The 12,755-nt window shown below is 33.6% G+C and overlaps 1 protein-coding gene across 5 annotated transcripts in view; it reads left to right on the forward strand.

The window, feature by feature from the left end:
• Nucleotides 1-12,755, forward strand: part of USP25 (ubiquitin specific peptidase 25) — a 143,921-nt gene that overhangs the window by 34,643 nt on the left and 96,523 nt on the right. For 4 of the 5 annotated variants that reach the window (XM_003895613.4, XM_017956514.3, XM_003895612.4 and 1 more), the window contains exons 3-4: nucleotides 520-664; nucleotides 12,385-12,508. In XM_003895613.4, coding sequence (XP_003895662.1) covers nucleotides 520-664; nucleotides 12,385-12,508 — 269 coding nt within the window. The remainder of the gene's footprint in view (nucleotides 1-519; nucleotides 665-12,384; nucleotides 12,509-12,755) is intronic. The other variant, XM_021935565.2, reaches the window with a different exon arrangement.

Below are 12,755 nucleotides of genomic sequence, written 5' to 3' on the forward strand. Positions count from 1 at the left end.
CCAGAATTCTGTGTGTCTTTCCATAGTTCCACATTATCAAGCCCTTCAGTACATTTTGCCATTTTCTTCCTATGAGTCCTTGACATTTTGCTGAAATTTGCCCCTAAGTATGTATCCAGCACCCGGATTACAAGGAATATCTTTTATTGTCCTTGTTTGTAGAAGTACTAATTTAAATACCCATTTTGCACTCTTCCGTATGGCAAGTTCCAGAAGACATTTTTTAGTTTATTTGTTCAAAAGTAGAAGTTTGTGATTGACTCTTATTAAGCAAATAGGAAAGTAATGAAGACTAAGAAATTAGAGATGGATTTTTACATTGTATCAGTAGTTTTAATTAGTAAAAAAGGTATTACTGTTGGTATAGTATACTTTATGTATGATGCATTTACACTATAAAATTAGAATCATATAGATTAATTGCAAATCTAAAGCAGTTTTGTTCTAGAGTGTTAGTTATGGAGGATATTGTATAAAGTTATTTCAAAACACTTGATACTCTTTTCTTGATATTTGAAGGATAGTAATGGAAACTTGGAATTAGCAGTGGCTTTCCTTACTGCGAAGAATGCTAAGACCCCTCAGCAGGAGGAGGCAACTTACTACCAAACAGCACTTCCTGGCAATGATAGATACATCAGTGTGGGAAGCCAGGCAGATACAAGTAAGTTTTCTTTCTTTTCTTATTATTTTAATAGAAACATACTGAAAAACTTTTGTTGGTATAATATATTAATGTTGCTTAAGCAGAGGTAAAGAACCAATAAAGAACTCTATTAACCTTGGTTCTTTTTAGTGTAGTTGAAAAGAGCATATATTATCTTTTTCAGATTATAAGGAAAAGATTTTATGTAAGTTATATGGTTTTTCATAGAGCATTTCATATAGTATTTATTGCTTTGAAATATCGAATAGCTGCAGTTGTATTCATAAAAGGAAGAACTAGAATTTTTAATGGGCACCGTTATTTTGTAGATTTTAAGTGCTGGTAGAGGCTTTAGTATTACTTCTGAGGTTAAAGTATTATTTCTAATTGCTGATAGATTTACCATTTAATAAAATTTCCCTTTCCTTTTCCCCGCTTCCAAACGAAGCTTTGGCGAAGAAGTTTATTAATGTGTAATGAAATTGCCCTTCATCCAAAAGGAAAAAAAGAAAAGAAAACTTGGAAAAAGTGTTCTGGAGATACACACAAATACATACATGTGGAAGATTCTATGTGGGACTTAAGTTTTTCTTCATAATATGAATACTTTATACTTGTGTAGCACACAGTTTTTCAAACTATATTCAGTTACCTCCATGTCTCATTATAGTTTAATAATTGTACTACATAAAAATAGTTACTTTTATGCATTATGGATTTACAAAGTTTGATTATTGACATATATTTGGAGAGAATTTCTTATTTTGTTTGTAGACATTCTCAAAGTCAGGAAGCAACTGGAAAAGAACTCGTTTACGTAGATGTTTATTAATGTTTATTGATAAAATATTTTAATTTTTAGTTTGCAGGATAATCTTAGTATTTTTGCTACACAGATGATCTTGTGTCAGAGAAAATTAGAATATTCCTGTCTCAGTTAATGGGTGATGGGAGAATTTTTGTAGCATCTATAAGACAGACCCGTTTACTTAGTGTCTAAGTTCAAGGCAAACTGTGACTTGACCCCAATCCACATTTCTAGCCTCATTTTCCACTGTTTTCCTCCTGTCATTCAACACTGTGATAATACAGAACGGCTTGAAGTTCTCTCGTACTCAGTGCTATTTAATTTCTCTGTCTTTACATGTGCTGTTTCTTCTGTTTGAATGCACTCTGGCCTTTTCCTCCCTCGCCTAATTTGTTGTGGTCTTGAAAGATTTAGCCAAAGAGCTGCTTGCTGGAGAATGTTTTTCCTGGCTTCTAGCTAGGACCAAGTGCTTCTCCAGCATCCAGGGCATGCTTCTGTCTTAATGAGCACTCTGTTATTTTGAAATGATTTCCTTGAACATTATTGGTGCTCAAAAAATGTTCACTGAGTTATTTTTGATAATATGTGCAGTAAAGCTCTTTCAAAACCAATGAAAGGGAAAGAAGTTGAGAAGTTTGTTGCAAAAAGTTGAAAGAGAAGTGGTATAAATATCAGACAAATGAGTACTTAATAATATTTCGGATATTTCAAAGTTCCAAGACTCGAGGGGAAAAAGAAACTAGATGGGTGATAAAAGGGAAAAGGATAATTTTGCCTAAAATGTTCCTGATTTAAGTGAAGCAAATAGGAAATTGACTAAACAGAGATCATTGTTGTTAGTTGTGAACTCTTAATATAGATGGTATACTTGGTGACATGACATAGTATATTTATAGAAAAGGGGGAAATTAGGATTATATGTGTCCTACACAAAAGAAAATATTTGCTGTGCAAAGTGAGAAAATACTGCATAAGGCAAGTGGTTACACCTGTTTAAAATTTTAGATAGGGAATAGTGAAAATATTATGGAGGACAAATAAAATTTGAATAGGTTCCCTTAGGGAGAAGGCAGCCTAATTTCAGGAGGCGTGTGTCTCATTTGCTGATAATTAAAACTTTTTTTGTGTGTTTGTGGATCTCTTGAAAAATATTCACGAAGTAATTTTATTTTCCACTTGAAATAGAAAGTAGAGAAATGAAGTTTCTGTTGTCATCTCAACTGATTGTCATATTGAGTAAATTGCTTGCTGTTGTGGTTTCTTTATCCATAAAACACATAATACATAATATGTATTAAGTGCTTTCCCTCTAATCAGGATGCCAGTTGGGATAGTGTGTCCATAAAGTTGGTTTGAGATTATTGACAGCAAACAGTTGTAGGAATTTAATGTGGTGATTGTACTATGATAGTATCAAACCAGAAAAAAAAAATTAACTGATGGAGTAACAGTAATACTTTTCCATTAAACATACCTGCCAGTAGTGTCCAAATACAGTGTTACATGGTTTAAAACTGAGAAAGTGAGGAGATATCATGCATTTCAGCAGGTATTAAAAAAATACTCTTTAAGTGACTGTGCAGTTACTGTTGAGCAGAAATGAAGTCCTGTATTTTTAATTCTTGGAAGATGTGGTAAAATATGTGGGAAGGAAAGAGAAAATAATTACAAATAGATATATATTCAAATGCAGGCCTCTATTAAAAAAAATCTACCTAACTGCTGTAGGAATGTGGAAGAATAGATCAGAGTGTGAGAGTTTTCAAGGGATTGTTGTAGATATAAAAACCCTTTTTGAACACTTTCTCCATTTTGTATGAAATACATTGTTATTTAAAGGTTGACCACAGTTTCACTTAATTCTTTCAAATATGGCAGGGATTTTTATTTTCAATTTTTTTCCATTCTTCTTTTTTAGGTATAAAATCTCTTAAAACCAGGGCTAAAGCAGAAACAAAGTCATGCTAACTTTAAGTATATTATCTGTTGGTTGCAGTACTGACAAAACGTCTGTCTTCTGAAATAAAAATCTGTAATACCAAATACATATGCCTCCTGTTGATATGAGCTGGAATATCACTGTTTACAATAGACTGTTTCTTTTAGAAGGAATAAAACTTTTTTTTCTTTTTTTGCTGACTAGAAAAATGTGGTTTTTAAACTAATATCACATGGAAGTTATATTTGGGACATATGGAGAAATTTTTGTTTATGCATACCTGGTATGTCAGAGGCTAAACTAAATTATGTCGCTGGATTTGAAAAACAATTTGTGAGCCTTCCTTTAATATTGAAGAAGTAAATATATTTTCAGTAGTTGGACAATTATATGCCTTTTTGGTGTATTTTTTACCTTTTACTTTTGAGAAAGAAAGGAGACATATCAGGGAAAGCTTGTGCTCTGCATAAAAAAGAGTTTAGAAGTCATATACCTGATGTCTTTATATTACTTGATTACATTCCATACTGTAATTCTGTTGAATTCTGGGAAAAAGCCCAAATCATTTGTACTATGATTAGCAAACATTCTAGGTAGCTTTTTTAATTATTTGGATATCCTGTCCAGATCAAATATTATAGATTGTCAAATGAGTGCCTCTTGTCCCTGGCATAAATTGAGAATAAAATTGTTTTGGAGTTTTGCTGTCAAAAACACAAATGAAAATGAGACCAGGACACAATGCCAGGTATTGAGCATTATAGGTGTGATTAGCAGTCAGAGGAGAGATTCTGCCAAGTTTTTGTGTCATGGCAAACTCTGTCATAGACATGACCATACAGGGCTTTCGCCCAATTTGAAATCTAATAGTAATGTTTTTTATTTCGTGACCGTTAAATTCTTTGGAACATTTTTGAAACAGGAAAAAAACAGTATATGCTCTCCAGAACAAGATGTGCTACAATTGAGCGATCAAAAGATAAGAGGGATTTTAACACAGAAAGTAATGCCACGTATTGACTTAAGTTTTAGAGAAATTGGTATAAGACTTGGAATGAATGTTAGGTGGTAAGACTCTTCAAACATTTATAAGCCGTGTTTTGTTTTTTTTTTTCCCTAAAACATCTTGAATTATTTGGAAAGATGGCATGGAAAGGGAGAAAAACCTGGAGGTTCTATCCTAGAATTCTAGTTATGGCTATCTTGCTTGGCCACAGTAATAGTGATTTAAACTGTGATAAATAGATCCAATTCTAGTGCTTTTATTCTTAGGATGATTCGCTTATGCTAAACAGTTGAGGATATTATTAATTGAACACTGATACTTTTCCCACTGCCCAGGTAACTTCAGTTTTTCCCTAGGAATTTCTAAGATGTAAAACGGTTTTTGATGACTCACAGAAAGTCAAGATAAAGCCTAAAACATGAGATGCTAAATGGTGTGAAAATTTAGGTGCATTTAGGTGCTTTTGATAGGTGCAATTAGGTGCTTCAAATTGATTAGATGCATTTTATTAGATATGAACTGCAGAATGACTTGTATAACTCGATTTTTCTTCAGTTTTGGGTTAGAATGATAGCCATGGTCTTTGTACTTTTGTTGACTAAAGTGGGAGATTAATTTTACTTTTTTTCACAATAAAAATTGAAAAACAGTAGAATTCATGACAAAACTCTGGAATGACTCCCTTACTACTCATTTTCCTTACTTACCAATGCTGCCACTGTGATTTTAGCAGCTATTATTAGAAACAGAACTAGACCATTTAAAGCTGAGCTGTTCAATACAGTTGCCACTAGTCACACGTGGCAATTAAAATGAAATAATATTGAAATTCTGTTTCTCAGTTGCACTTGAAATGCGTAATTCTGGTGGCTACCAGATCAGTGCAGATAATGCTGCATTTCCATCATCACAGAAAGTTCTAATTTACAACACTATGTTAGAGAATCTGAATTTAACAGTGAGAAAATTAGAAAAGTAGGAACATCTGAAGGAAGCTGAGAGCAAGGGAGAATGGGAGAGTGGAGTGGGAAACACTTTATATTGTTTATGTCTTCTGGCTTTGAAGATTCTTGCAACATGATACCTAACTATGCTGTCAGCCCTTTCACTTGAAAGATGTTGAATAGGTAGAGGATATGTTCTCATCTTCTGATCAGTGCCACTGTGAAGATGACTCACTAGTGTTTAGCTCTATTCCCTATTTCTGTAACAAATATTTATGATATGTTCTCATCTTCTAATCAGTGCCACTGTAAAGATGACTCACCAGTGTTTAGCTCTATTCCCTATTTCTTTAACAAATACTTATTGTCTAATATGTAGCAAGTACTTTTATGGACCATTAAGAAACCATACAGAGTCTCAGTTTACATAGAGGGAAGACAGTACACAGTAAACAAACAGTGTCAGATAGTAATAAGTAGTTCCTGAAGAACAGTGGACCTGGACATAGACAGAGAAGGTGGTGGGGGTGTGCTTGTCGGCTGGGCATAGGATGATACGTGATTTTAAGTCGTGTAGAAGAGCTCATATTTGTACAGACACCTGAGCGAAGTGTGAGCGTGAACTTTTTGGCTTTCTGGAAGTTGTGCATCCCAGGCCAGGGCCTGATGCAGCAGTGTGTTGGCCCTCGAGATGAGTGGTGAGGACACAACCTTGTTGAAGCTGAACGAGTGAGGGCAGGAGTGGCAGCTTCTCGTTTCTGATCTCTTGCTGCACATCCTGATGTTAATATTTGCCTTTCTTTCTTAAGGGTATTTCCATTCTTCTTGTGGTCCAGGGTTTTGTTTTGTTTATTTTCTTTTCGTAGCTCTTCTATCAATCTCCCAAAACAACCATTTGGTTTGCAGATCTGTCAGTTTTTATATGTAGACTTTTCCCTTCAGTTACTCCTGCCCTGCTACATATTCTTATTGCAACTTTTCTCACACTTCACTACCCAGTTTTTTTCTGCTCTTGCACTCCCTTACTTAGAAATCTTTGCTGACAGTAAATATAAACTTGGCTTATTTTTTTAAGTATTTCCCGTAGGTTTATTCTATATAGATAAGGAAAACAGTGGAATAACTCTTTTTTTCTTCTGAATTCAAAATCTTTACATATATAATAGTTCAACTAGATTATGGGCCAACTAGGCTTTTGTGAACTTACTTAGAAACCTGAGGTTCAAGTAAGATTCACTTACATAATTCACATTCCCATTTAATATAATATTTCCATGGGAAAGTGAATTATGAGTTATGAGCAATGCATATATTATGTTTGAAGTCTAGTTCATTGCTAAGTTGATGACTAGCATGTATTTTGGAGTTAGCAGAGAAATGTTTGGTAGTTGGTGTATAAGTTTTACTCAAATGGTGTTCCTTTGAAAGTGAAAGATTTGGTAGGATGAGTATCATGTTTTGGTATATATTTCTGACTTTACAGGAAAAATGTTTTAATTTGGACTCTCTTAAAAATGTAGATTACTGCTTAGATGCATTAGTAACATGATTTTATACAGTGGCACCCAGCTAACTCTTCCCCTGTGTGTGCTATTGAATTGTGTTCACGCCAATACTAGAGGGAGGGTTGGTTACAAATAATGTTTTTAGTGTTTTACCAAGGTCTTGCCTTGACACAGATATGAAAGTATTAATAATGCTCTGGCATTGAGATGTAAGTTTTACAAAGGCTAATTTTTTATAACTGATTTTTACCAGTTAGAAGCTGTTTACAGCCAGACTTATTCTCTGTTTCTTTTGTAAGCATGTGAGAATATTGAGCACTAGTTTTTATTATAAATTGATAATTCATTACATGTTTTACACAAATCATTTTTCCACTAAGTCCAGAAAAAGAATAAATTGGATTTAACCAGTCTGTTGAAATAACATTTTACTTTCGTTTACTAGTCTTAAAATTATATGAATTTGGTATGTGAGGTATCTTTCAGGATTGCATTTGATATGTGAGGCATATTTCAGGATTGTATGTGAGGACCGTATATGAGGGATCTTTCAGGATTCAGCTATCTTTCAGGATTGTCATATTGTTCTAAAATACCCTGTGAAAAGAAGCAGCTTTATGGAGTAATAGGAAGATCATGGAGAAAATTGCTACAATTACAATGAAATTAAAATAATAAATAAACCTCCTCCATTGCTTAAAGGAAAAAGTCCCAGCTTTTCAGTTAAGGACTGTTAGTCTCTGATCTCAACCAACGTTTCCAGCATTAAAGACTACTATTCCTCTATACCAGGGATTGGAGGCTCAGATTCCCAGCTGGGGTACAGGTGTGCCTATATACTGAACCCTCCGCTATCGGAGCTGCTAGGAGATGCTGGAGTAGCTGGAGCCATTTAGTGTCATTCTAGCCAAAAGCAGCTTTATCCTTTTACACCCATGTAAGGTACAAGATACGCAAGGATGCAAGGGCAAGGAAGGTAATGTGAACGTGTATGACTGGCCAAGTTGGGGGTGGGGGCAAAATGGAGAGTGAATATTCTATCTAAAGAGAGCTGCTGCTGCTGCTACTACTACAACACTAGCTTTGTCAAAATGATTATTACCATGCAGGGATCATGTAACCAGGTCTTCTGATGTTTTTTTTTTTTCCTCCCAGAGCATGAGGGAAGAAATACCTATTATTGTACACATACAATCTCCTAGTCTTTATCTTTTGCCAGTTATTTCAGATATTTTAAAATCACATTGTAAAAACCAAAGAAAACCATTTTCAATTATGATTTGTTTCATAAAAAACACTTATGTCTAAGAACATGGAATAGATGGTGATTTTTGTTATTTTTGCTCTCAGGACCCCTTTACACTTATAAAAGTTATTGAGGACCTCAGAGCTTTTGTGTACATAAAATTTACTATTTTAGAAATTAAAACTGATAAAAGCTTAGGCTATTAATTCATATTAAAATATCAATCTATTATGTTTGAATAACATTTTATGAAAAATACATTTTCTGAAACAAAATGGTGAGAAGAGTATATTGCTTTACATTCTTGCAAGTCTTGAATGTCTGCCATGTTAGAGGAGAGCTAGAGTCTCCAATGTGCTTATGAAGGTTTGCATTCTATTGCGGTAAGTTGTTCTGGTTGAAGTTTGTGAAGAAAATCTGGCTTTACACAGATAATAATTTAGAAAAGGGAGGAGTATTTTAACTGATAATCAGATAATAATGGATATTCTTTGTAATGCTATACCCAAATTTAACAGATGGTAATTTCTTAAAGATTAGTTGCGATGTGGAATTCGAAATCTCATCAGTTATTATATAGTGGTATCAATGACCTTTTCATATTATGTTGCATTAAAATCCATTAATGTTTCTTGCTTTTTGAATGGATCTTTTACCCATGCATGATTTTGTAACACTGTGCATTGGTAATTTGAAAAGATTTCTTTTTAAATGCTTGAAGAATGTCTACTATAAGAAAAAGTTGAATTTGTTAATATCACCACTCATATACAAGCCTTTAAGTATTGAGAAGATATCAAGTTCACAGTGGTAGAAACAGGTTTTTCAAAGTTTAGATTTTTACTTGAAAATTCCATACTAATTATTGTCAGCAGATACATTTGTTTTCCTTAGAGCAACAGGCTCACTTTTTTTTCTCAGACAACATCTGCTAAATACTGAAGTCTGAGTAATTCTAGTTTGTAGTTTGTTTTCCTTTTAAATAAAAATTGCATTCCTTGGGAAATATCAGTTAAGCTGTAACTCATTTTGCACTAGTTATTAGCAACAGCATACTCTGGATATATCGCAGAAGTACTTTGTATTTACTTATTATGTTAGAATTAAGCATAAATTAAGGTTTGAGATTTTATAAAGTTAGGTTTAATCTTTTCGTCAAGAACATAATTCTAAAAGAAACTGGCTTGGCTTCTGTTTAAAACAGTGAGTGTGTGTCTTTGTTACTAATACAATGAATTACACAACTTGGTGCTGCTGCCTTGATTTGTGCTAAGATGCAGCAGTTTCATTCAATATTGTTTTGCATCATCGGTGCAAATGTGACTACAGAAGGCAAATAATATCTGTGTATTATTATTTTTTTATTTGAGGACCTTCCTCCCTTTTTTCAGAGGGGCCCTGGGGACCCCAAGGATCAATGGACCATATTTGAAGAACTGCTAGCAAGGCAGAAAGACCACTGAATTTAAGAGTTAGAAGACTTAAATTTTGAAGCCTATGCACCATTCTCTCTTCTTATGATGTGCTTCATTTCTCAGAACTTCAGTGGTTTCATTTATAAAATACGTTGGGGGGAAAAAAAATCTTGTTTTTTGCTTTTTTGTTGCTTAAATTACAATTGATAAATTAGGAAAAGGTGAAGTGTAAGTTGTTGCTATTTTAAAATTAGTTTTGGCTGTAGCCCATTTGTTTTACTTTTCAGTCATGATACAGTAAACATTCTAGAAATTTTCAAATAAGGAATTTAATACAGGGGAGATTAGGTTCTTTAAAAAAAATCACTAGAAGTACTGGAGGAAAGCTCTAGCTCAGCCTTCTGAAATGACTCCCACATCATTGCAGGACTGATCAGTTAGGGAAGCTGCTGCTTCTGTCACAGTTAGGAAAGCAGCCTGTAGGACTACTGAGTTCAACAACATTCTTCTATAGCTGCAGCCCAGGAAACAGGAAGCCAGGATTAGGTAATTCCCACTGAGCTATGCCTGGAAATTGGAATGCAAAGTCTAGTTGCCATTTATATTCCATCTCTTGACATTCTTAAAGCTGGAAATTGGAGCCTGGAATACTACTGTGGAACAACTTAAATCTTTTCAATCACACTAGAGAAAACAGCCAAAGGCAACAGGATAATGGCTTCTCCCCATCACTCTGCCTTCCGTATCTCATGTTAGTGCATTCTAATGGATGAAGCCTAAATTTCATCCAAAACCCTAACTGCCAGTGAATAAGGAAGATAGTTTTTTTTTTTTTTTAATATTTAGTTTCTATAGTTGAAGACAGTAAACTTAGGGGAATGAGATAATGGAATCTGACTGCTGATTAATCACATACCTAAACCCTGTTTTTCTGCTTCTCTGTGATTTTCAAATTGTTTCCACTTTTCATTATCCTTTCATTACTTACCTAAGTTCTAGCCATTTTAATGACCAAGATAGCTTTCATATTTATGAGGCATTCAATACCTTTTTTTCCTCGCTGCTTCATCAGTATTTATGCTCAACTGTCCGGTTCTGGGTTACACTCATCTTCAGCTGTGGTCTGGGTGGACTTGGATTTTGTAACCAGACTTATAAAACCTTTGGCCTGCTGTTGTCTGTAAAGTGATTCATGATTTCAATTACTATGCTATATAAATCTTTCACATTTTACTTGCTTGAATTTTTTGGGGGGCTCTACTTAATATACTTTTGTGAGGTATTATACTCTCTAAAGACATTAAAAAAAGCACCACCACTTCCTTCCATGATCAGGTATTCTTTCTAATATTTTAAATCTTCTTACAAGCTACTATTTGGAGAATGTGTGGAGAAAAATAGAAGTAGACTCTGGAAAACATCAATATATATTACTTTTTTGCATTAAATATATAATATGCTTTTCTAGCATCTATGTAAAACCTTATAGCCATATGGTAAAATAAAGCCACCTTATCCTCCATCCTCTATCCTCTTTGTTTTTTTTTTTTCCCCCCTTCTAAAGTTGTGTGATTACAAATAAAACATTTTTAACATGTCTAAAATACACCAGCCTGGGCAACAATCAAAACCTTGTATCTACAAAATATTAAAAAGAAAATTAGCCAAGTGGTGCATGCCTGTAGTCCTAGCTACTCTGGAGGTTGGGGTGGAAGGATCACTGGAGCTCAGGAGTTTGAGATTGCAGTGAGCTATGATCATACCACTGCCCTCTAGCCTGGGTGACACAGTGAGACCCTGTCTCTAAAAAATAAAATACAAATAAGTAAAATGAAGGCAAAACATGTCCAAAATACAAATAAGCATAATCCCAACCATGCAAAGATAATAACAGATAGTTTCTGTTTCTGATCGTATCATTCTGATCATAATCACCTGTTACCACTTCCCTACTTAGCAGTATACTATGGTTTCCATCATTGTTTAAATGATAATGGGAGTATTTATCATTGGCATCGTCTGGGGGAAATTGACCAATATATATTGGGAAATTGGATTAAAAGTCATTTTTATTGAAGGCGGTATTAGTTGTAACCTTTATTCTTTGGAAAAAGAATTAATACTTAATAGCATCAAGGCCATTATTTTCTGTTAGAAGAGGGCTAGTTTCATTCACTTGTGTATTTCTTCATTTTTGTGAAATGAGAATCTTATTTTAAATTAAAAGGACTGCATATTTATTAAATAATTCAGGTTGTGTAGAAGTATTTAAATAGAAAATAAAAGATTCTTATACTTCCTCCTCCTATAACTTTTTTCCTCAGAGTTAACCACTGTTAATAGTTTGGCACATTCTTCCAGAATTTAGAAAATGTGTATGTAAATGTACATCTGTGGTCAGTTTCTGAAACATCAATATTTGAGGGCAAATTGTTAATTACTGTAATTTGATAATGTCTAGATGGTAGTAGTATGGACAGAATGTAATGTATATGTAGTTGGGTTAACTTCAGAAAGCAGAAATGTAAATGTTTAATTGTATTGATTTCAGTTTTTGTTGATAAACTGTTCTCAGCAGTCTCTCTGCTTATTAGCTTTTAATAAGAGACCTCGTAGTAAATATGGAGATTCTTCTGCAGTGAAATATATTTCTACTTACTGCCTTAGGTATATTTCATCAAAAAAATCATTGAGTTACTGAGTATAACCAGTTAAAAATGTGTTTGCATTTATTTTTAGAGAGGCTTTTAGAAATACAAAATTAGTTGGTACTGACTGGTTTAAATAGTATTATTGGTTATAACATCTCCATAATAAGGATTACTTTTCATTTTGTTTTACTTTTAATTTTGAGAAAGATAGTTTTGCTTTTCAGATGTGATTGATCTCACTGGAGATGATAAAGATGATCTTCAGCGAGCAATTGCCTTGAGTTTGGCCGAATCAAACAGGGCATTCAGGGAGACTGGAATAACTGATGAGGAACAAGCCATTAGCAGGTAAAAACATAATTTGTATAAAGCAGATATAAGTACTTTTAAAAACAGAAATCATTAATTGGGTTAAATTAATTTTAAGAGGTAATAAGATATACTTTGTTACTCTAAACTAGTAATATGCTTGTGTATTTTAAAATTTTATGTAACGAAAATCTTCATATTTAGTTTTGATTGCAATTGGGTTTACATTTTTAAGATTTTGGGTTGGTGTTATGAGGGATTACATTTAGGTACATATTTTAATATT

The sequence above is a fragment of the Papio anubis genome, chromosome 4 (assembly GCF_008728515.1).
Source record: "Papio anubis isolate 15944 chromosome 4, Panubis1.0, whole genome shotgun sequence".
Lineage (NCBI taxonomy): Eukaryota > Metazoa > Chordata > Mammalia > Primates > Cercopithecidae > Papio > Papio anubis.